The 26,053-nt window shown below is 47.7% G+C and overlaps 1 protein-coding gene across 1 annotated transcript in view; it reads left to right on the top strand.

The window, feature by feature from the left end:
* Positions 1 to 26,053, top strand: part of ENPP1 (ectonucleotide pyrophosphatase/phosphodiesterase 1) — a 739,100-nt gene that overhangs the window by 543,552 nt on the left and 169,495 nt on the right. Inside the window, exon 14 of the mRNA XM_078649218.1 lies at positions 20,819 to 20,850. Coding sequence (XP_078505344.1) covers positions 20,819 to 20,850 — 32 coding nt within the window. The remainder of the gene's footprint in view (positions 1 to 20,818; positions 20,851 to 26,053) is intronic.

A 26,053-nucleotide genomic window follows, 5' to 3' on the forward strand; every position in this document is an offset into this window, starting at 1 on the left:
GATAACAGATAGACCGTCAATGCCTCCCTGCCTGTTTTTCCGTAGTTCATCATGAATCATATTGATACTACTGTGAAAGAAATTGGCCATTTTATTGCAAAAAGCGGAATCTGGACTAAAGCAAGTGTTCTGACGCAATTTCGATAGTACTTCAACATTTTTCAAAAGTTGCTTGGTAGAGTTAGCAGCCTCCGTTATTTTAGCTGAATAGGGGGTTTTTGTTGCTAAAATAATGGCTTCTTTATATTGTTGAAGTGCGGTATTGTAGGATCTCTTATGTTCCTTCCTATATTCCGTTCTCGAAGTACGTTCGGCTTTCCTGCATAAAACTTTCAGCTTTTTCAGTTCCGGACCGTACCAAGGAGATGGTGCCAGCGCTCTTCTAGGTTTAATTTCTTTCAGTGGGGCCAATTTATTTACAGCCTGGGCTAGCCAGCTGTGAAATTAACTAGCTGTCTCGTTATCCTGGACCTGAACCAGGGGGCAACTGTTCAGTACCTGCTTCAATTCAGTGCCTGGGATTTTGTTCCACTGCCTGATTTTTATGCTCTCTGGCTTCCCTCTATCCAGCTGTGTGAATAATGAGTAGTGAACATTAAAATTAATTGCAACATGGTCAGTCCAGGAAAAAGGGGCAGGAATACTCAGTGTGACATCCAGGTTAGTGGTGAAGATCCCATCAAGTGTATGTCTCACCAGATGTGTGGGGGCCGCCACCTTTTGATGGAGACCATAAGCTGCTAAATTATCAAGAATCCGACTGGTATCTGGATTGTTGTTAAGTTCCAGATGGAAGTTAAAATCACCTAAAATGATTAGTGAGTTAGAATCTGTAAAAGATTCAAGCTGGGTCTGTAGAGCCAGGGAAAAAGAGGCTCTAGGGCACTGAAGTATCCCAGTACTGAGGAAATGTTGTTAATTTTTACCACAAAATTAAATGCCTCCGCAGGCAGTTGTGTAATAGGCTCACTATACACCTTCAGGTTGTCACGATGAATTATTGCTATCCCGCCACCTGTACTCCCTATCCTATCCTGACTGACTACTGAGAATCCTGCCGGGAGGGCGCTATTTTAGTCCGGGGACGAGGCCTGACTAGTCCAAGTCTCTGTGAGGAAAACTAAGTCTAGTGCAGAGACCTGGAGCAGGCATTCAAGATCATACTTATGCTTGATCAACGATCTCATGTTTAGCCATAAGCATTTTAACAAAGGTGCCTGCCCTCCTACCCCATAGCAGCCGACCCGACTATTGCTGTTGGCTGCAGTACTTCTGTCTGAGGGAGAAGTAGCTCCTCCCCTTCTCCTCAGACCCTGACCCCTCAGTGTCCCCGACCTCCTTATCCGAGTTCACATCAAGAGGAAAAAGCCCTGCATGAAAACTCCTCACTCTCCTTACCAAGATCAAATTTAGGGCCGCAGCACTCACCACTTCTGAGTGCCATAATCTGTGCTTTGACACGCTGGTGGGATCCAAAACGGCCAGGGGTTCTGACACTGGAGGTGCTCCAGGCACAGACAGGCTTGCCTTTGGAACGCCTTCGGCGCGCACGCGCCAGCGTGGCTTTTATCCCTTGGAACGCGAGAGACTAGAGCGCTGACCTTCCAGAGATTATGCGGGCTCGGGGACCGCGAGGTCAGAAGAACAAGCTTTAGTCCCCCAAGCAGGTATTTCTAAAATAAACTATCTGCGAGCGGCGAATTTAAAAGCTGTTTTCTATTAAGTGCATCAACTTTTCAAGTGAGAGAACAGTATTAAAAATAGAACATAAATTACACCATGAACTGTAATCAGAGCCTTAAACAAGATTTTAAGAACAGTTGTGATGGAAAGCATTTAGTCACGGCAAGTAACTGTTTGAATACACTCTCCTTTCTCACCATGAACGTGACAGATGGCAATGCCAAAAAACCCATTTTGATCTTGATACCATGGAGGTTCCTCAAGCATTGCCTCCAGAAGGATCTGCAGAGGCAGCACAAGCCCTAATGCAGACTGTCCAGCAACAACTCCAGGATTTGCAACAATTGTGAGATGAAAGTTTAGCGTTACAGCAAGTTCTTGCAACTAGGACATCTTATGTACCAATGGTCTCAACCACCATTCCTCATTATGCCGGTGTTCCAAACAAACTGAATGAATTTTTGATTTCATTGACAGTCTTTTTTTGCCTTTTGTTTAACCCAGTTTTCAGTGGATAGAATTAAGGTTGGATATCTTATCATTGCCTTATCTGGTCCTGCATTGGTCTGGGTGACACCCATGGTAGCCAGAGAAGGTCCATTATTGTCCAATTACACAGCACTAGTCTCTGCGTTCAAACAAATGTTTGAAAAACCAGACTTAGAAACCTCAGCAGAGGAAGCCCTGTATGATATCCAGTGAGGAAACCAATATGTTCTGCAATGCATAACTCGTTTCAGAGGCTAGCTGCAGAGACCACTGTGGCGGAAAACACTTTAGTTGCTCTTTTTCACCGAGGTCTTCGATAAGAAATGAAGGACAAATTGGTGTATCACCTCCAGTTGATACTATGGCTGGTCTGAAGGATTTGGCCTTGTCAGTTGAACACCGTCTCAATGAACACCGGCTAGAGAAGAGCAAAGTTAGTTTCCAGCAATATACAGGAACAGCACATCCTACTACTTGCAAAATGGATGCTTCTCGGCCTGAACCCTCTCATTCGATAGGAGAAGAATCTATGCAGAAAGGTTTAGCCTGAAAACCCATGTCCGAAGCTGAATTAAAACATAGGAGGAAACAAGGGTTATGCTTATATTGTGGTTCTTCAGGACATATGATTCGTAACTACCCTATTTGTGCACCAAAGCCATTGGAAAACTCTGAGCTGCGCCCGCTGTATGAAGGGAGAGGGCATGATGGTCAGGTATACCTTCAATCTGTTGTTCAAAAGAAACCTCAAGCTCTTTTTCTATTACCTATGCTCTTGAGGCTACCCAATGATACAGAGGAAAGAATGTTAGCCCTGTTAAACTGCGGGCCAGCGGACTGTATCACGACAAGAGCTGCACCACATAAAACCAAATACTCTGCGTTCCTAAGGAAATGCCTGAACAGATGAATACGGTGGATGGAGCACCTCTTGTCTTCGGGCCAGTCAAATAAATGACACTTTCATTATGGCTTACTTTCGGAAGGCATCTGGAATACTTGTTCTTCCATCTTAAAGCCGCTCCGAACCATGTCTTGATATTGGGAATCCCTTGGCTGATCAGGCACAATCCCTATTTCAACAGGGAAACCACGACTATCTCCTTGTCCTCACATTTTTGTCAACCATTTTGTTACGCTACTGAGGGATATTGGTCACCTAAAGAGGTTCCCATATTGAAGGAAGAAGCAAGTAACTCCATAAATATGGTTCAAGGATCCCTGTTCATTATCAATTGTATGCTGACATGTTACAGAAACCCAAGAACTCGAAACTGGGACCACAGTGCCTTTCAGAAGCGTATATTTTCTCATGAACCAGAAAAGGAAACACTGAGGCAATACATTGAAGAAAATCTTGAAAGCGATCTAATTACATGGTCATCATCGCCTGCCGGTGCACTGCTCTTCTTCATGCCAAAGAAGACCACCAATCTACGGCTGTGTATAGATTTAATAGGACTGAATAAAATCATTATTAAATATCTTTATCCCTTGCCGCTTATCAAGGACATATTGTAATCCGCCAGAGTGGCCCAGTTATTCACCACACTAGAACTCCGAGGTCCGTATCATCTCATTTCAGTTAAAGTAGGAGATGAGTTGAAGACTGCATTTCGAACACCCCTGAGACAGTTCAACTATCGGGTCATGCCCATCGGGTTGACTGCCCCTTCTATTTTACAAAGATTTTTGGATAGTGTTTTTGCTGATCTCCTAAACCAGACTGTTGTAATATATTTAGATTATATTCTTGTTTATTCTATTAATCATGCCCCTCATCGTTCACAATTCACTTAAGTCTTGGAAACATTAGGCCAGAACAATCTGTTCTGTAGGCCAGAAAAACTTAAATTTGACCATTCCAAAGTGGAATATTTGGGTTACTGAATCAACAAGACAGGGATTGCCATGGATCCACAAAAGATAAAGGCTATTTTGGATCAGCCATCACCTTCGACCATTAACGAAACCCAGTGTTTCCTGGGATTAACACATTTTTATTGCAAGTTCATTGATAATTGTGCCCACCAAACAAGTTTTATTTCCCAAACCTTAAAAAAGGAAAACCTTCTGCAGGGATTTAAGAGGACAGAGACTGCAAAAAAGGCTTTTCAGTACTCAAAGGCCTTTCACTGAAGCTCCTATTTTGCACCATACTGATACAAACAACAAATTTATAGTGGAATTGGATGCTTCAGACAGGGCAGCAGGGACTGTTCTACTTCAAAGGCAAGAAGATGATCGTCTGGAACACCCTGCTTTTTATCTATCATATGTCCTGTGAAATTGCGAGAGAAATTATTCTGTTCTGAAGCGATAACTATTAGAATGAAACTAGCCTGTCGTGAATAGAGACAGTTCTTAATGGGTACTAAAGATCAATTCGAAATCAGGACAGACCATAGGAATCTACTATATCTTCACAGTATTCAGTGCTGGAATAGCTGCCAAGCACGGTGGGCCTATTTCTTCAGCCAATATGGCTTCTCTATTACCTACATACATGGATTTCAAAACAACTAGCAGATGCTCTATTACGTTAATATCCTAAAGTCTTACTATTCCTCAGCAAAACGTTATAAAAACACAGCGCATTATTGGTACCGTTCAATCATTACTTGACGTTGTTCAGTCAGACTAAGCAACACTAACCATAGAACAATGGAAGAAAGAGACCAATTGGCTCCACCAACGTGACAAGCGTTACTTTAAGGAAAAGGTGTTATTCCTCACTACAAAAAGGGTGCTGATAGAAGTCTTCCAAATGAGTCACAACTCTCCCACTGCAGGACACTGGGGTTTCAAAATACCTATGAGGAAATGCTTCAATCCTATGTGGCCAACAATACGAGACGACACCGAAATCTGTGTCCTCCTGTCCAACCTGTTCTCAAGCCAAGACCCCTCACACCAGACCTATGGGTTTCTTCAACCTCTGCCTGTCCCTCCTACACCATGGCATATGGTATCCACAGATTTTATCTCTTCCTTGCCCCCGACTGCAGAAAACCAAGTCATTGTGGTAACAGTGGGCTCATTTTCCAAGATGGCTCATTTCACCGCCCTGATGAAACTGCCTACTGCAAAAGAACTGGGAAGGATCTTCATACTGGAAGTCTTTAGTCTGCACTGGCCTTACACTGGTCATTCTAACTGATTGAGGTCCTCGGTATAGATCCCTGTTCTTGAAACACTTCTGCAAATCTCTTCATATAGAGGTAGCCCCCTCCTCTAGGATTCATCCCCAGACCAATGGTCAAACCGAACGCCTTAACCAAGTCCTGGAAAAATACCTAAACAACATATATTTTCATAGATTGACAAATGGATATTTACTGCAAAATTCTCACATTTCCATATTATATTTGAAGCTGATATTTAAGTAATTATTTATGCTGAATTCTGGTGATATATTGGTAGTATCTCGTTGGTGCTTGTTGTGGTGGCTTATATTTTATGATGTATGCAAAGGTGTTATATTGCCTGTAGATGCCGCTTTTGTGTCTCAAATGTATTTGTAATCAGTCCAATTTGGGCCTGATTCCCAACGACTTTGCCATATGTAGGTTGTATTCCTGGCTTACTCCTAGAATTTAGGATGATGCCAGGATTACTACAAGAGTATGCCACAGCAAAATCTTTGTGTATTTCACACCCACTGCTTTGTATTGGTCACATAATTTCTGCAGTGGTTTGTGCGTTATCTTCTTCATTCTGCATGATGGAAATATACAAGGAAGTAGAGTGTTTAAGTGGCATGCTGACTCCATTATCCCTGTTATGTGGACTAGCTAATTTGTTTTAGGTTTGCTGCTGCTTTCTCCCTTAGTAATCCTTTGAAAGAACATTTCATTTTTATTTCAATGTTGTTATAAGGATCCAAGAGATACTCCATATTAGTAACGCAATGAATGCAGTCATCTCAAGGCTCTGCTTCTGTGGCACCATTTGCCATCCCTGCAGCATGTTTTGTAGCTCACCACTATGCCCCCGTGACTGTCCTTAGCAGTGTGCCTTCAGGTAGGCAATTCTATGGCAGTTTGCCTAAGATACCAGTTAGGGGTCGTGATTGTGCAGAAGTACAAGAGGATGTGTTGTAGATGACATTAAAACATATTTTTGACAAAGATATTTTTCAGAGAGGCATACATTCTTTGGAAGGTTGCAAGGAAAAAATTGGAAAGTGATTAGCCATGTAGGTGTGTTGAATGGTCTATCAACAATCTGAAAATCTGGCAGGCTATGCAAGTCTCTGATTCCGATCATTTGATGAGATACACAAACAATTTCAGGAGCCAGGAGAAACATTTGGCCTTCAGTCAGACTTGAAGTAAGCAATATACATTACTAAAGATGTTGAGCACAGAGCAGATTGCAACAGAGGGATGAAGTTCTCAACAGAGGATGTTTGTGAAGCTAACCCCTTAACTGTGCCCCCTAAGCCTCTGTACTGAGACCTTGTTAGCTATTTGGAGTAGTTTGCGCTTAGGGCTTGTTAGAAATGGGGGTCTCTTGTTGGCAATGGTTTGCAACTTTGTCCAAGTAGAGATCCATTCTTCCGAATCAGGGTAAGGAGGGTACTCTTCTAAAATAACCCCTGCTCACCCTCGTTAGTAGCTTGGCACAAGCTTATCTCAGAGGCAGTGTATAAAGCAGTTGTGCATGCATACAGTAACACAGTGAAAATACTACAAATGGACACCACACCAGTTTAGAAAAATAAGCAATTCTTTATCTAAACCGAACAAGACCAAAAACAAACAAAATCTACAATGCAAGTCTGGAGAAAGTGCAGTGTTGCAGGAAAACCTTAAAATTGTAGAAATATCCACAAAACACAGTTTTTCCGAGTTAATAGCTCCGTCGGGGGCTACCTCAATGCTGAAAACACCAGTCTTAACAGTTCCAGCTGACTGCGTCTGTACAGGCCAGCTAAAGCCTTGACAAACTCATGAACAGTACCTTTCTCGTTGCGGCCAACACGTTGGTGCAAGTCAATTGGGGCAACCCTCACGGTTGCTTTGCAAAAAATGGAAGCGTGCAGGGTGCAGTGCCCTCATGACGCGGTGCAGGCAGCGGCTTGGTGACGATCATCTAGACTGTGTCGGTGAGACCGAGGCTTATGTGCGGGGTGAGGCGGTGCTTGATGCAGTGCTGGCAGGTTGCAATGCATGCGATGTTCGGGTCGTGCAGCGATGTTCGGGTCGGTGATGTCCTGGCAGGATGAAGTGAGGTTGTGAGGAGTGCGGTGCCCACAGGACACAGTGTAAGCAACGCCTCGGTGACGATCATCCAGATGGCATCGCTGAGACCAAGAATGCGGTATGAAGTCCGGCAGAACCTTCTGCGCTTTCACAACACGGAAACCTGCAATGGACTCTGTGACGGAGTCGGCTGCTCCTTTCTTCTGCAGCGACTGAAACCAACGGTTCCGTAGACGTTGCCCAGAAGAATGGTGAGGTCTCTGCTGTTCCTGAGACCTCTTGAACAGGGGGCAGGCTCCACTTCAAGCCCTTGAAGACACTTTACACGCAGGATACACACACAGTCCTCTCATTGTCAGAAAACAGCCACTGCAGGCCAACCCCAGACAGCACACAGCAAAGGTGCGGGACTTCTCCTTCAGCTTTCCCAGCTCTTTTCCTTGGCAGAGGTTCCTCTTGAATTCCAGAAGTAGTCTAAACTTCAGGGGTCTGAGCCCCAACATTTACAGCACAAATTCATTTGTTCTTTGGTGGCAGAGAAGCTATTTGCTCAGCCAAAACCAGTTCTGTCCTCTCTGGTGCAGCTCCCTGGAAGGAGGATGCGACCGCATTGTCCAAAGCAGACCAGGCCCATTCAGATGTGAAAGAAATCTCCTCCCCATAATGAGTGCAGCCCAGGTCTTTTCAGCCCAGCCATGTCTCATTCAGGAAAAGCAGGACACACATCAACCCCTCCTCCCACCCCCTTGGCTGTCTGAGAGAATGCACATCCCCAGCCCCTGTCCTCCAAAGCCAGACAGTCAATCCACAAACCAGCAGAGGCACACAGGATGGCTAAGCAAGACAATACCCACTTTCTATAAGTGGTATTTTCAAACATACAATATAAAAATGATCTTTACTAAAAGATGCATTTTTATATTCTGAGTTCCGGCATACTAAAGTCCATCTTTCTATTTTGTCCACTATGAAGTTATATTTGTAAGATGTTATAAATAAACTCCTATTCTATCCAATGGGACAGATTGCCTTACAATAGTGAAAAACGAAATACACTGTATTTCACTATCAGGACATGTCACACACCTCAGTTCAAGTCCCATGGTGCACTGTACGCAGGACTTAGCAGTAAATCAAATATGCCAATCATGGAAACACCAATCCATCATAACAATTTACAGGGAGAGCATATGCACTTTAGCACTGATTAGCAGTGGTAATGTGCCCAGAGTCAAAAAACCAACAAAAACAGGTCAGAAATAGAAGGGCAAAAAGTCTGAGGATAAACCCGCTGGACAAGTCAGGCCTAACAGGGCTGCATAGCTTTTCTTCTACATAACTTATCCATGCCAAAATTACATCACCTTTTTCCACAGTTTGTGGATTCCCCTAGAAGGCACCGAGAAAATATTTAAAATGAAGCTAGATTCTACGTTTTTTGAGAAAAATAGATACTTTTTTCAAAGCACTTGTACCCTGCTTTTTTTCTCCCAAAAATGGCATCAACAAGCTTTCAGGAACATGCAGAGCTGAATAGTAAAATCTAAATTTGTACTACAGTTTTGGCATTTTTCAAAGAGAGCCCAATTTTGCTATTTTTGTGCTCTCAACCTGCTTCCTGTTTGTGGTGGAAACCAGTGTGAAACCCATGGGTAATCCAGGAAAGCTATATATTTCTGAAAAGTCAACAACATTAAAATTCATCAAAGGGTCACATGTGTAGATCCCTCAAGGTTTTGACAAAGAAAACAGCTGTTGAAATAAAGAAATCTTGAAAATTAATAGAAAACAAAGGCTATTTGTAACAACATTTTCAACGGTAACTTTTTGTCACAATGGTTAGTGTACAAAAACAATATACTGGTATGTTCCCTAGACCCTTCTGATTGCAGAGACATATAGGGTTTATAGGTTCTCTAAGAAACCAAGGTCCCAAGAATGAACAACTGAGCTGCACCATAGAATGGTTTTTCCTTGTGTACAGAGTAACTATAGACCAATTAATATGGTGAAATATGTAGAGTGAAAAAGGGCATCAAGGAAAACTATGTATTTCTGAAATGGGCACAGGATACAGAGTTTAAGAGGAGTGGCTATCTGATGGAGACTACTAGTAGCAGATTCCTTAATGTAGAATTATCCCCAGGTGTGAGACTGGATCCGGAATTTTTTTTGCCACAGCATCTGTGCGCGGCGGGGGTACGGCATCACGCGACTCTGCCCAGGCGTTGTCCACCCCGGCGCGCCTACATCAGTTTTTTCCTTTTCTGCATGCAACGTGAATCTGGTTAGGCCTTTCCCTTCGCTATGCCGTGTATTTGTGGGAACAGTGTGCGGATGCCTTCGGGCTTTAAGACGTGTTCGTCTTGTGGATGCCTGATGTGGGCGACGGACCCTCACCGTGGTGCTTGGGGAACATCACGACTCCACTGATTGCGAGGCGTGCCAGCAGTTGAAGCCGAAGTCGCGGCGGGAGCGCCGGATGAAACTTCTCTCGGCTCGCATGTCCAGATCGACTTCGTCACCTCAATCAGCTTCTTCGGAAGGTTTTCGAAGCAGCCATCGTCGTCGTCGTCCTCATCCCTCTCCTAAGCCGCAAGAGCGTCGCTCCCCTGTTGGTAAGTGTCGCAGTTTGTCCCCGAGGGCTGGTTTCTGGCCTGTTGGGGGCATGTGCTATCCGCGGGTGATGCGGCCTGCTTATTTTCCCCCCATCCACTGTTTCCTGGTGAGGGGACGTCGAGAGCCCAGATGGAGACATTTGCGGCGGCTTTGCAGGCCTCGCTGGCTTCTCCTCCTCCTCCTTCCCCTCCTGGGACGTCGGCAGATCCCTTGTTTTGTGCTGGGGCCCTCCGTGGCATCTCTAGCGGCTCAGGCCCCGGCGCCGACTGGCACGGTTCCAGGCTTGGAGGATGTGGTGGCATTGGGATGCAGCCCTTCGGGGGTCCCTCCTTCAGACCACGGCGCCTCTGCTTCCCTGTGGTGTTGTGGGAGGTTGCCGGGGCTCAGGTCGCATCCCCGAGCCCCTCGCGGCCCTATGGACAGGCGGCAATCTTGTCTGAGGCCGAGGTGACGCTGCTACGGTGCCGGCAGCTGCTGGCCCTGGCGGCGCACAGGGGTCGGCACTCCCCCGCCCCCCCCCCCACTTGTCCCATCATGGGTCGAGGCTGGCGGGGAACCTCTTGTCCCTCCCGGGCCCCTCTTGTCCCTCCACGCAGGCGCCTGCCTCGTCGGAGGTCGTGTCAGAGGTCGAGTTGGCCTTGGCGGCGCCACAAGGGTTGGCGGGTCCCTCTCGCCCCCTCATGGGTCAAGGCTGGTGCGGGACTCCTTGCCACTCCCCGGGTCCCTCTCGTCCCTCCACGCAGGCGGCTGCCTCGTCGGAGTTTGAGTCGGCGCCGTCCCTTTGCCGCCTCGGCTCCGGCCCAGCCCCTGTCTCCTGCACCGTGTGGTGTGGAGGAGGCCTGTCCGGCATCTTCTTTGGCACCGGATGACGATGACGTCTTGCCTAAGGTTGCGGACTCTACGGCACCGGACAGGCGTCGGGTCGTGGACTCGTCTTAGGATGCCCTCTCTTCCCCGGAGGTTGGGTGCCTGCTGGTGACGTCCTCGCCAGAGACGGGCCGGCGCGTCGTGGCTTTTTCCCCGACGTCATCAAAGGACGGCTCCTCGCCGTTGCTGCGGCCGCAGGTTTCGCCGGAGGAGCCACCGATCCCCCACTCCTTGGTCCCTCCTTCTCCTTTCCGGACCTGGCCCTTCCTCACTCCGATTGGCTCATGGGACGGCTGCCTTAGCTTACAGCCATCGCCTACGGAGGAGCTGCTTTCCCCACTGTGGGGCCCTACGGAGGAGGGTGCGGCCTTTGATCGCGCTGTTTCCATGGCTGTGGGTATTTTGCACATGGGTGATCCGGCTGCCCATTTCCCCGCGGATCATCTTCTGGAAGTTCTCCACCAGCGCTCTGGTGCACGGGAGCTGCTGCTTCCCTTTGAGGGTTACTCCATTCTTCTCTGATGGGGGCTTGGAGGCGCCCTGCCACGGGGGATCCGGTGCCCCAACACCTGCTGCACCGGCTCCTTCCAGCACCGCGTGACCCGGTGTGTCTTTCCCTCCACCCCTCTGCCTCAAGCCCCCTTTTGCGGACTGCCTTTCCCTCCCTGCCGCCGCTGATGTGTCCACCATCATGGGAGGCCCGCTGGCTGGACTCATGGGGGTGCAAAATGTTCCCTTCGACCAGTGCGGCCCTGCGGGCCATTAACACTTTGTGTGTTGGCTAGGGCCACCTCTTGCTTGTGGGACTCGGCAGTGTCCCTTGGATCTGCCACTTCTCAGGAGGATGCTGGGGTTGATTTTCGGCACCATGCGTTGGAAGGCCGGAAGCTGGTGGCATTTATTCTTCGCTCCGCTCTGGACATCTCGGGGATGCTTAGTCGTGCCATGGCTTCTTCGGTTGCCCTTCGCCGCCATGCTTGGCTTTGGGACAGTGTGTTCCCGGAAAATGTTCGGAAATGGCTGGTAGACCTTCCCTTCGATGGCACACCCTGGCAGACTCGGCCATCCAGAGGTTCTTGGTGGGGCTTTGGCCTCCTCCTCCTCCTCCTATCTGGTCTTTGGGTGCTGTTCGTTTCGTTGGGGCAGGTCACCCCAGTTGTGTGATCTGTGTGCTTCATGTGCATTTGAGTCCTCTTTGTTGGGACTATGGTTCCCTTGGCTGCTGGCCGGCCCTTCTTGACTATGTGTTTTTGCTTTGGGTTATCTACAACAGGTTGGGTCTGAGATTAGGCCTTCTGTTTTTTTCTCTTTGGCTGCTTGACAAGCCTTCTGCTGGGGGTTTTCACCGTGGCTCTTTCTGTTGTCCTCTGCTGTGGATGTTTCTTCCTAAGAGGGTTCAAAAGGTCTTGGGACTTAACATACCCTATGTGGGGTAGTGGTAGCTGTTATATAGCTTGTTCTGTGGTCGCCTTCGGGCCTCTGATCTCCTTGGCGTTTAAGTGCGTTGCAGGTGCAATTCCCTTATTGTATTGGAATGCCTTGGTGACGCGCCAGGGTGTCCTTCCCCGGGGTCGCTGCACTGATGCATCGTGGTTCTACTTCTTTTTGAGTCGTGTGTGCGGACCCCTGTCTGAGGAGTGTCTGGGCCCTTCTTTGCCTTCATGTTCTCTGTCCTGGGGGTTGAGATGGATTTGTGTTCCTCCCTCTTTCAGGTGCAGCCTGCCAGGGACGACTGGTGACATTTGAAAGTGGTGGGGTGCAAACTGATTTGCATACTGCACTGTAGCGAGCGAGCGCAGCGAGCGAGCCCGAACCCCATACGGGGGATTTGGGGGGTAACCCCCCTGAGAACATTTTTAAAATAGAGAAGAAAAATCGTGCATTTTCAAGCAAATTTGAGAAGGCAGGAAGGTTAATAAAGCAATTGTGAAAGTGCAGGTATTACATTAATAGATGGCATAACATAGGTAGCTGCTTATTCAGTATAACCACAGAGCTTCGTACACTCACTCACTCACTCCACCTAGCCTACTATAAATACATATTTGCAAATACAGGCCGGAGGCAAATGTATGTATTGATTTCACAACAATGGCCTATGCAGATCAGCAAAATTTGCTCATCATGCAGAATCAGACCCAGAGCAATGCAAATCCGCTTTATGGTGCAGCCAGGCCTCCCAAACACTCTCCAACTGACTCCCGCCCTAGGCTCTTATCACGGTCACGGAGTGAGGCATGGGGGGGGCATTTCACTTCAGCCTGGGCCTTCGAGAGGCGGGGCATGCTCATATCTCTCTTCAAGCACACCCCCCTCTAATAAACACCCTCTACAGAGTCACCCAAGCTGTGTCTTTCAGACCCGTGGAAGGTTGGTTACACACCTAAAACCTGCACTCGCATCAGGCATCAGAACAGACATTGTGAGTCCCCATGACAATGTGGCTTAGGAAACATAATTCTGATTTCTTTTGACTTGCAGAGGAAATAGAAAGTGGACTGGTGGAACACTACCCAAACCACACTAATAATGTGCTTGAACCAATATCCGACAAACTTCGATCCATCGTTCTTCTTTCCCAGTGTCACGCAGTGGGGATGGAACATGATTTCGAGTAGGAGCACCCCAAAATGTTCTTTTATTTCTTCCATCCGGGGTAAGCTCTATTGGGATCACCGGGATTAAATATGTCGGCGCATACAGTGCTTTTATTTTCAGAGTCCTGATTTACAAAGGGTAACCTTTATCCCTTCTAAAAGCTGATGGATTGAGTGTAAAAAGTGTCAAATTCAATAATTATGCGTAAAACCATGCAGCCCCTGCACTAATGTAGTACTTAAAGAACCCTTCTGTGCCCCAAATCGACTGAGAATCAAAAGTCACGGGCATGGGAGCCTACGGATAAAAAGCTCTAACCACCTTCTGCTCTTTATTGCCAAGTTCTCCATCCACAGAAGGATGAAATCTGATTGCATCTACTCACCATTGTAAATAACTCTTAGTCAGTCACAGCTGGCAAGGACTCGCCTAGAATACAGAGATACTTGGGTGTTTCGGACCTTGGGCACGGAATCCAATCCTTGTTAGTGACATAGCCTGAAAAATGGGATTAACTTTACCCAAGAAAACGTATGGTTCCAGAGAATGACAAATAAAACATGCAAGGAACAGTAACTAATTGCAAATGAGACAGATCCTCCGAATTAGAGCCAATCCACTATGTGCATGGCAGCAATAGTAGTCCAGACCAATGGGTCAGCAGAGACAGCCATCTGTTGGGGCAAAGCAGGCAGGATTCAGGTGTGCAAGGTCATCTCTCAGGCACTCCTCTATCATGGACGAGCACAAGTTAGGCGTCCATGTGCCTCCAGCATAGCAGCCTAGATGCTTCTTATGCTTAAGGTGCATTTAGCGACTACCTCGAACGTAGTACCTGCTGGAGTAACCACCTACTCACAGCAGGTTAGTGGGAGTGGGCCTCTTAGAACCCTGATTGTCTCTGCTAGCAGAGGACACAGATTGTTCAAGAATTGGCCCATGACTGCAGGTCTCCAGTGGGGTATGAAGGTCACCTCTGGATGTGACGGAGACCCTGATAAGCTGAGTGATGAGGGGTATGATGGCCCGCAGGAACAGTCAATGACTTTGGCTTGCAGACACTGGAGAGACCACAAAACTCAGACTTTAGGATCATGACCACAGCTGCCTCATGGAGTGGGAAAAGCTTACAAAATGCAGTAAATCTGTTTGTTTTCCTCCCACTGATATGGGGTGAGGAATGCTGTCTGAAGAGGTGTCACATGCACAATGGCGAAAAAGCTCTTCACTTGAGTACAACAGTTTTATGCGGCCTTCCAACAGCTCAGGTTGCTTCACCTGGGAGTCGCCACCCAACCTCGCCTTTGTGGGGTTCATGCGCTCCTTTACAGTCTCCATTATGGAACTGTGTCCAGTACCAGCCCGATTTCAGCAATGACCAGGGGCTCTATTGGTGCTCGCGTTGCAGCAGGTCCAGTCTAGTTCCGCATGAGTGCTGCAGTTTTAGGCACAATAACCTCTGAGCTGTAGTGTCAGGATCCTGTTTATACTCTGTGTTTGTAGAGTGCACTTGAAATTGCAGCATTGCCAGGATCAGGAGTTTTCCATCAGGTTTATAAACGGATGTCACAGCGATATACAAAGCCCCCGGCTGACATGTTGCTGTTTTTTTACCCGCATTCATTAATCCCGCAATGAATTGCTGAAATTAAAGAATGGAAGGGTAAGTGAAACCTGTGCTTTGCTCTTGGTAAAGACTGGCGGTGGCGGGCTTGACCCTGGATAAGATAACATGTAGCTTGTTTCACTCAGCTCTGGATATAGAACACAATTCAATAATATATTTATATGATCAAAATTAATATCCGTGTTCTTTGCCACCAGAGACCTTCATCATGAGCTCATTGCTTTTTGTTCAGTAGACTTCACACCATCTCTGTAACATTAGTGTATAGAGGCTGCTGCGACACGCAACAGAAATAAATCCGGACCACAGCCAAATTAAAAACATATGCAACAACACCACGCACCTCAATACTGTGTCTGTTACGCACGTGACTGTTCTGTTTGTGGTGTCTGGTGTGGTGACATAATGAATTTCTAAATAGATAAATCAATAACCTATCTCATTGAACTAAATCAAATAAATTTACGTAGTAGACACAACACATATATCTATATAGAAAAGAATCAATTTGTACTGTAATTGCATCAATTATAATCTATAACAATAAAAAGGAAACGTTTAAGGTATGCAAGTGTCCTACACAAATGTAATGTTAAAATAGGTCTTATAAGAGCAGGGTTTGCTCTAAATCTGAATTATGTGGGCGGGGCCCCTTATGAGCGCAATTTAATCCATAACGTGGCCAAACCATTAGTCCCTTGAAGTGTACAACAACAATATCGTCGTGATGGGAATAGGCACACAGACAACTTCCAACTCTAATTTGACTGGCTCAACCTTGGCAGCCCGAACATTGACATATTCAGTTTCCTTTATGCTCCAATGATAAAATGTTCAAAAGAATGCCCTAACTACACTTTGTCATTTGATTTATTAGTTTGCTTCACAAAGAGTAAACTCGTCGAGATACTTGCCATCGTTTCCTAATGGAACCTCCCTTGTAAATTGTGAAGAACTATGGTCTGCCCAATTCTAGTCACTGGACTGGCAAACAGTTTTAAAAAGCTTGTTAGTCTTATACGTTAGCTGCCACATATTGTTTTCTCAGGTATTCACTCAAAGAGCTGAAACACTGGTACCTACTGCTGATGTTGTGTTAGGCTAATCTCCATTGGACAACCTCGTATGCCTGGAAATTCAAACTAATTCAAAAAGACAAACTGCATGTGCACCAGCTAAAAGCAAACCATCATTCAAAATTATACTAAGGGATACCGAGTTGGGAGCAACACCACTGACCTCTTCCGCTGTGTCACCCCACTGCATCATGGTCTGTGCAGTTCAAGGTTTTTCAGAAACAGTTCAAAGTTCAAATTTCCGAAGTATTTCACCTCAATCGGTGCAAGTAAGTACTTGTATTTTGATCATCTCTAGACACGAGCCTAGCTCGTGTTTCGGGATTGATATCCCTCATCAGTAGAGACAGTTTCGGGGTTGCAGAAACAGGTCGCCAAACACCCGTCACGGGCCTCGTTGCCCCTCTGGCGCGTAGGTGCATCTCCAACGAGCCCGTCAGCTATCTGGCTACCGGGAGCCAACACAAAAGGATACCGAGTTGGGAGCAACACCACTGACCTCTTCCGCTGTGTCGCCCCACTGCATCATGGTCTGTGCAGTTGAAGTATTTTCAGAAACAGTTCGAAGTTCAAATTTCCGAAGTATTTCACCTCAATCGGTGCAAGTAAGTACTTGTATTTTGATCATCTCTAGACACGGGCCTAGCTCGTGTTTCGGGATTGATATCCCTCATCAGTAGAGACAGTTTCGAGGTTGCAGAAACAGGTCGCCAAACACCCGTCACGGGCCTCGTTGCCCCTCTGGCGCGTAGGTGCATCTCCAACGAGCTCGTCAGCTATCTGGCTACCGGGAGCCAACACAAAAGGATACCGAGTTGGGAGCAACACCACTGACCTCTTCCGCTGTGTCGCCCCACTGCATCATGGTCTGTGCAGTTCAAGTATTTTCAGAAACAGTTCAAAGTTCAAATTTCCGAAGTATTTCACCTCAATCGGTGCAAGTAAGTACTTGTATTTTGATCATCTCTAGACACGAGCCTAGCTCGTGTTTCGGGATGGATATCCCTCATCAGTAGAGACAGTTTCGGGGTTGCATAAAATACTTGAACTGCACAGACCATGATGCAGTGGGGCGACACAGCGGAAGAGGTCAGTGGTGTTGCTCCCAACTCGGTATCCATTCAAAATTATACTTATTATCAGTACTCATTCAGCTGTCATTCACTCCACACTCCCAATACGATTCACCTTTGTTTTGGCATCAGCACCCCACCTCACCCTCTCCTTCTGTATCATCACTTGCCTTCAGCTTTTGCTGGCCACCTCTTCCTAACCCCACAACCGTCGTCTCAGGCCACTTCTTTCCCATCAGTCAGCTGCCGTGTGGACCGTCGGACGTCTGTGCTGGGCTGGCCTGGGCTGCTGCTGGCTCTGCCCGTGGCGACGGCGACAATGTGAAACAGAAACAACAAACTACTCAAGAACGTCACGGCGGGCGCGTCCCCATTGGCCAATCACTGCATGGTTTCATGCTGAAGTCACACAGAGATTGGCCATGATTAAGCCGTGCTGAGCAGTGTGGCCCCACCCACCCGCAGCATCCAATAATGGATTTTGCGAGGTGGACCAGACAATCCTGGCGCTTCGGACCCTCTCTCACTGCGGGTGTTTGTCGCGCATGCTCGGGCAAGTCAAAGCCCTAACATCCTCATGCGCACAGTGCTGCTGGCCTGCTGCAGACTGTCACTCAAGCTGCAGCAGACCAGCAGCCCTGCCCCCACCCCCTGCGCACTCCGCACCGCATAATACCAATCCACCCCCCGTGTCCCGGTATTGAAGCGCTGCGCTGTGGCGCTTTATTGTGAATTTGTATGTATGTGTAATACTTGCCACAGTGCATCCAGGCTTAGTGGGGCTACGCCCCTAAGCCCCAATGGACGCATCGCGGCTGCAGCCTGCGCAGTCTTCGTGTTGCCCCTGGCTACTCTTTCTCCTTCCGACTGCTTTATCGCTGTTGGCGCCATTTGGTCTGGTCTATTGACTTCTGGCTGTGATGGGCTCAGCTACCCTCTCCACGGGGTATGTTCCCGGTGTGGGGGCTTGCTTTCTTTTTCCCTCGTCTCCTTGGAGCCTTTAGGTTGATCTTCTTCCTCTTCCTTGCCTTGTCCTTGGATGGAGGTTCTGTTGCCTTGTATGGGCGTGAGGTGCTTCGGCCTCCCCTTGCCTGGCCTTGTTTCCTCTGTTGAGTGTGAGCGGGCTTCCTCTTCTTTCTTCATTTCTTCTTCCCACACCCCCTTGGGGTCCGTGGTGTTCTGCTTGTATGGGTTCCCTTTGCCTCGGGGAACAAAGGGAACCCCTTTGCCTGGGGAGACGGGGCTCCTCACCCTGTCCATTGGACTAGTCCCCTGTGGGACCCTTTGTTATATCCAGGCTGGTGGGGTCTTCTCGCAGACACTCCTTGCCCGTGGGAATGGCTAGGGTATCTATTCTACGTTAAGGAATCTGCGGCTAGTGGTCTCTATCAGATGTACGAGTTACTTACCTTCGGTAACGATGTATCTGGTAAAGATGACTCTAGCCGCAGATTCCTTCACGGCCCGCCCTTCCTCCCCGTTCTGCGAGGACCTTTGGCTTGGTCTTCTTTACTAGCCTCCCGGTGGGTTGCTATGTCGTCTGTGAGTGCTTTCTTTCGCTCTTTTTTGACGGGATGATACATCTTGTTTCTTGTTCCTTTCCTCCTCTTTTGGCACATTGGAGAATGGGTTTATAGGTACTCCTTTGCCCCTCTGCTCTGGTTGCTCCAGGATTGGGGCTTGCCTTCACTCCTTTCCTTCCCCTCCCTCTCCCCTTTTGTTACTGAGGGTTCTGGCCCCTCTGCTATCCTCTGGGTTGGGGACATCTGGCTGTGCCTATACCCTTTGTTCCTTGGGGGGTTGTCGCACTCTGTGCTGGGGTTGCCTTGGAGGTTTGTCGTTCCTGTTTGTCTTGGACAGGTTCCCCTTCGTTGTTCTTGGTTGGGGTTGTAGCCCTGCTACATGTTGTAATGACATTTTAAATATGTTCCTTGTCTCCAGGGGGCGCTGTCTACGTACTGGCAGGGTGGCTGCTCAAGGCTGTACTCTGTTCTTTCTTCTATTCCCTGCCTTTGGGTACCGCTATGTTGACACTGCTCCTTATGGTGTTGTTTGTCACCATTCCTTTTTCCACTTTTTCTGCTCTTTTGCACACTATTCCCATACTCTCACAGTTTTGTCTGATGGCTCCGGGTTGTGGTGCGGATAAGTTCTCAGAAGAAAACTGACGTAGGCGCGCCAGGGTGGGACTTATGTGACCTCGCTGATGTCACGTACGCGGACAACGCCAGGGCGAAGTCGCGTGATGCCGTCCCCCTGGCGCGCAGGGATGCTGTGCCAATTCCGGATCCAGTCTCGCACCTGGAGATAATTCTATGTTAAGGAATCTGCAGCTAGAATTGTCTCTACCTGATACATCGTTACTGAAGGTAAGTAACTAGTACATTTGTACTTTTCTGAATTTGTGGTTACTCGTACTAGCATATGATTTAGAGGGTATTTTTTTCAAAATGTCTTATTACTTACATTTGGAAGGCATAAAGGCAGCAAATTCCAGTTGGTGATAACAAAAGTTCTACTATTCTATGCTTTCCCATGCCTTCTGATAAATATGGTACTTCACTTGTGTGAAAAACGGTAAGTTCCAGCGACAGGAAACAGGCCAAAACAAACATGGACGCACCACATTGGCCACTGAAAATACTCTTTTTTCCAGTGTGGGTAGCTGTTGATTTTCAGTCAGCACCTAGGAAAACCAGGGAAAGCTGTACGTTTTTAAAACTAGACATGTAGAGGAACCTGTGGAGAGCCACACCCTTCCGTCCACCCTGCATATACCCGTTATACTTACCCTTCTACTGTGTGCAAACACATTCATCCCTTTGCAGTATACGGCATATGCCACATACATCTACCATCTGCTGCATAACCTTCAGATGGTATGTATATGTATAATTCATCTTGTTTTACCAAGTGTGTTGCTCCTGGGGAGGGGGGGGGGGGGTAGGGGGCACACACTCTGACTCTGCCCCCTAGGGGAAAACAGACGTTTTTTTTAAAAACTGAAAAACAATATATGACCCACAAAGGAGGTTGACCCATGTACTGATGGTCGACCCCACCAACATTTCTTTACTTTTTTGGGGGGGAATGTGATTCCCTGAGGGCCACAATTGCGCCCCCTTGAAAACAGATTTCCCCAAACACATTTGGGTGCCCCCCAGGGCTTCAGCCTGTCCAGTGGGCGGGCCAACTCCCAGACAATTTCACCATTGTTTTCATCTTTTTTTGCATTCAAAAAAACCCCACAAAAAACAATGTCCTCCAGGGAGGGGGCGGTCGGCACGCTTCCAAGAGGGGCAACCCCCCCACATAAATCCCTGGTGGCCTAGTGGGTTACCTGGCTCAGTGACGCTTGTGAGCTGAGCACTTGGGCGAACATTAAGACCTCAGTGACATCCTGTACCCCTTACCTGATGTGTAAACTGTGATTTCATTTTTCATTGCTTCCTGACCTGATATGACAACATGTAATGTAACATCTGTGTGATACTGAATAAAAGACAAGTAAAAAAATAACTTTTCATGTGTGATTTCTGCATATGAAGAAATTTTAATTCCTGTTCTTTGATCTTCTAGTTGATTATGAAGGAATTGCCCGAAATCTTACGGTAAGTGCAGCCCAGTTTCTAATTTCAGCTAAAATCATTTGTTGAGATAAGACATTATTCCACAAGAAAGTTTATTCTGGCAAACTAATTGTTAGCATTCATAATATTATGTGTTTGCGGGGATGTCTCTTGTTTTGACCACATTGCAACTAAGAGGATGAATACTAACTAAAATATTGATCCCATACTAGCTGTTTAGATATTTTGTTTCCAGATACAAAATTGGCAATTGTGGAAATGTTAGAAGTCTTACTCTACCGATACCACTTGACCTTAGCTTGTGCACGTGGTTGTTGCTGCTAATTCGTTGTTATATTTGCCTGTCAATCAATGTTCGTGCTCACCTATATTGAAATGGTGGCCTTGATGCATACAGAGTTTTTGTTGAGCATACTCGAGAAGATGCCTTCGAACCTTTTGGATTTGCATTTAAGTTCATTAATACCATATTCACAAGATCATAAACTGGAACAGATCTGAATATATGTGTAAAATCTTTGACCTGCTTGAATTCTCAGACATTTGCTCAATGGCATGTATACACCAGCTGGCCATATCATACCATGCCAAGTGTTTGTCTGTGTGGGTATGTGTATGTATGTGTGGTGGGTGCACACAGGGCATAACTGTAGGGCATGCCCTGTGTAATCTTCACATAAGGCAGGACCACGGGTTAGGGCCTTACGTACTTGTTTGTACCCAGTGAAAACCACATACCAGGCGTGGCCAAAGGACTTAGTCCACAGACTGGGCCCTGTGAACATAGGGAACAGTTTTAATTTGTACCCTGTGACAACCACTGTCCGGGTAGGGCAAAGGGAAACTTTACCAGACTATGACATTACAATTGTTAAAGTTAAGTTTCTGTACCATGAAAAATAACTTCCCTATTCATAAAAGAATAAATATTGAAATTCCTTGAAAAAAATCCATTATCAAGCGGTTCTAAATGTTATTACCTAAAAGTACCTGATACCCTGTAGGCTTAGCTACAGATTTTTACTCCCCCCCCCCCCCTTACACTAATCATAGTCTCACGCATGACATGAATAATAATTTTATCAATGGCATCACAACACACACACGCCTACCTCCTTACACACCCTCACTAAAATTCCCCACATCAGTAATTCTGTGGTGTTAGGACTATCATGCCGAATTTTGCTCCACATGTGATGGGCCACACAGAAGCATTTTGTCCCCTCTTTATAATGCAATCCATTGGGCTGACTTTGTAGAACACTGGAACTTAACTGGCTCCCCGATGCTCTTTCCTCCTGTTAGTATGGACTCACTGTATTGCTGTTTAGGTTAAACCACAAAGACTCCTTTCTCTAGACAGAAAGAGAAAAAGTACTTCGTATCTTTCAATACAATTCTAACCAACACAGGGAGTGAGGCAAAATGTTAACAAAACACATTATTAATCAAAGCATATAATTGTCAAATTAATGCCAGTCAGTCCTTCATGATGGGAGATCCTTCATTGAGTCAATTGATACAGGAGAGCTATAATTTTGAATCTTCAAATGTTGAGTCATCCATTAAGCTGCACTGAAAGTCAAAGTGGTGAACATTCATCTTTAGCCCTTGGGTTTTGGGTTCCTGATATCCTATTCCCATGGAAAATAGAATCTTCAACCCAGACTAGGACTCAGGCTGGGCAGGACTGTGGAGCTCTTGCCTGAGCAGAGGGGCCTACCAATGGGGGACGCTGGACTGTGATTTCCCAGTACAGTGGCCTACCCCAGTAAAGGTTTTTCCCAACTGCCTGAGGCAACCTGTGTGGCACCTCCTGCCTGACTGCATCTGGCCCAAAGGCATGAGTACATCCCTCCCATCTGCCCAGGAAACCAGATCTACAGTTTAACAATATCTGAGACGGTGGTAAGTCCTTTCGGCCTTCACCTGTGGACGATAGTGAGCCTGCGTTATCCCCGTCCCAACATTTGCCTGTGGGGGTAACTTTATCTGTCTCTTTCGGTTCCAAAAGTTCTTGAGGAAACCTGGCCTCTATCCCGTGGCTTAGCACCCCTTAGAGTTGCTAGAGGAGATTGTCCTAATTCCATAACTGTTGGAGTTATGAACAAAGAGGTTTTGGAAATATCCTAATTTGAAGGTCCGGTCACTACACCAAGGCCTCAGTAGTCTCCTACTCCTAGCAGTTTCGGTAACTGTTTTGGGTGCCGCCGGAGTCCGTGGGTACCCGGCTACTGGAAATGTGTAACCGCTGATGGTGCATGTCGAGTTACAGGCCACACCATTTCCTTTCGTACTTATCTTCATTGAATATGAAACTAATATTGGGCAGGGTCAGCTATTTTTGTGGCTACAGGAAACTGTGGTTAGGGTGCAGATGCCAAGCCGATCTTCTCCTGAACCGCACGCTGTGTCCCCGCCCTCCTGTAGCATGAATCATCCGCCTGCATTGTCCCTGGCTGCCACTCTCCATGACCCCTACTTGTGATGCAGCCTCGTAATTCACCTTTCCTGCTGGTGGTTGCACTCATAGGAATAGCCATCTAGAGTTTGGGTGGGGGCGGGGGGTTGTAGCCCCTTTTGTTGCTCTGTGGGAAGTTTTGAATTATCTTTGCCCATTCTACCTGTATGCGAACATTTTCCTTTGGTGCTGCAGGGAACGGTGTGCACTGACTCTCTGCAAATAGGAGAATTCTGAGTGAATCACTAACACAGGCACATAGAGCAATGCATAGATCTGTGCCCGATTATTTGAAAAGCAGGCTCCTAATATACCAACCAGTAAGATCTGTCTTCTAAGTAGTAGCTACTTCTAGCCCAACATAGGATAAATCCAGGGCTTTAAGTGGGCTGGGTCCTGCCAGTGCTCAGCACCAGCAGTTCTAAAACGCAGGTGCTGATACTGGTACCTATCGGGCACTCCAGTTTTGCCCGCATCCTCGGGGAGGAACACTTTTTTTAAAACCCTGCAGCAGTACCTCTCTTCACTGCCTTGGATGTAGGGTCAAAGAGACTCGTCATAGTTTTTTCACTGCCTCATCATTTCACAACTGAAGCATTTTTAATGTTATATACAATGAAGCCGTAGCATATGCAAATAACAACCATTGAAGAAGTCAGTAGTCCTGGCTTGTTGTAGGTGTAATGTTACTTTTTCTGTTATATATCTGGATGCAATGACAGAAGCAGCAAAATACCAATCGGGGGGCACACTATGCTAAGCACAGATTTTTAGTTTACATGTTTTAAGCCACACCCTTAATTACATCAGCCACGCCTCTTAGAGAGTCCCCTCAGTTTTTTCATCCCACTGAAAACCCTGGATAAGTCGATTGTGAACCGGGAGAAAGGGCTTCCCATACAGAGATCAACATGATGAAAGAGTCTACCCTCTGGCCTCTGCTTATGTGAAGACCTACTATCTATCAAAATAAGATTAAAAACCTACCTCTTTAAATGATACTTTTGAGATCTGATAGAGACTAATAGCTGCAAATTCCTTAACGTAGAATTATCCTCAGGCGTGAGACTGGATCCGGAAAACTTTTCTGCCACAGCATCCCTGCGCGCCGGGGGGGCGGCACCACGTGATTCCCCCCTGACGATGTCCGCATACGTGATGGCAGCGAGGATACATAAGTCGCACCCCGGCGTGCCTACATCAGTTTTTTCTCTTTTCCGCGTGCAATGCTGATCCGGATTGTGTCCTGGCCTGTTTTCAGGCCTTCTAGCTTCAATTTGTGTACCTTCTGTGCACGTCCCATGTCGACGACAATCCCTCATCCGATTTGCATGTGGTGCCTGGGGGAGCACCACGACTCGGAGAGTTGCGACGCCTGCTAGCACCTTAAGCCTAAATCACGGCGGGAGCGCCGGGTGAAGTTGCTGTTGGTGTGCTTGTCCAGGTCGGTGTCATTCCAGCGTCAGTCCCCTACCTCGCAAGCAAGGAGCCGCCGGTTTTGTCTGCGAGATAATCTCTCGCCGCGGCCCCTAGGGCGTGGCTCACTGGCTGGTTTGTCTCCAAGGCCCTATCCTCCCTCTGCGGTGGGCGCCGACTCCCCCTGGGACATGCGCCCCCGCTTGTTGCCCTCCTACCCGTCGTTTCCCGGCGCAGAGGCGACTAGGGCCCAAATGACAGCCTACGCTGCGGCTGCGCAGGCTTCTTTGGCCCTTCCTCCACCTCCTGAGATGTCCGCGGATCCCTTGCCTCGCGCGGGGACTTCCGTGGAGTCGCCGGCCGTTCCGGCCCGAAGGTTTAGGCTTCAGGCCGTCGGAGGGTGGTGTCGTCGAGGTGTGGTCCTTTGGGGCTCCCCTCTTCAGCGCTTGGCCTCCCTGCCTTGCCGCAAATCCCTACGGCATTGCGGGAGATTGCCAGGACTCCGGGCTTGGCCTGAGTCCCCCTCGGTCCTCTGAGCAGGTGGCTGCCTCACCAGAGGTCGAGCCAGCGCCGTTTCGGCACCGGGAGCCTTCTTCCTGGGGCGCTTTCCCAAGTCCCTATTGGACCTCAACACGGGCGGCTGCCCCGTCTGAGGCCGAGCCGGTTCCTTTTCGGCGTCGACCCCGCCCCATTCTCCTGGAGAGCACGTGGTGGCAGAAGTCGACCCTGCGCAACATATACTCACTCTGGCACTGGTCGACGTTGATCAGACGCAGATGGCGGACTCCACGGAGCCTCGTCGGCGTCGGGTTCTTGATTCCTATCCTGAGGTCCCTTCTTCTCCAGAGGTCTGTCATCTGTTGGTGTGTTCCTCCCCGGAGACAGGTCGCCGTATTGTTGCCTTTTCACTGGCATCTTCCAGGGAGGGCTCCTCGCCGTCCCCATGGCCTAAATCCTCAAACCCTTCTTTCCGTGGCTCGCGGCTGGCTTTTCCACTGGCCTCTCCGCCTTCCCCTGAGGCCCCTCAGGTTCATCTGTGGATTCTCCTCTATTCCGGGGCAGGCCGCTCCCCCCTGGACTTGGGGATGGGCAGCTCAGTCTGCAGCCATCACCCACAGAGGAATTAATTTCTCCTCTGCCACGCCCTACTGAAGCCAGTGTTGCCTTTGTTCGGGCTATTTCCACGGCTGCTGGTATTCTGAGGATGGGTGAACCTGTCACTCCATTTCCTACGGACAACTTCTTAGAAGTTCTCCACCAGGGCTCTGGTGGACGGGAGTTGTTCCTTCCCTTTGAAGCGTCATTTCATAATTCTCTAATGGGGGCTTGGGGGTGCCCTGCCACAGG

The sequence above is a fragment of the Lissotriton helveticus genome, chromosome 6, assembly GCF_964261635.1.
Source record: "Lissotriton helveticus chromosome 6, aLisHel1.1, whole genome shotgun sequence".
Classification (NCBI taxonomy): Eukaryota; Metazoa; Chordata; class Amphibia; order Caudata; family Salamandridae; genus Lissotriton; species Lissotriton helveticus.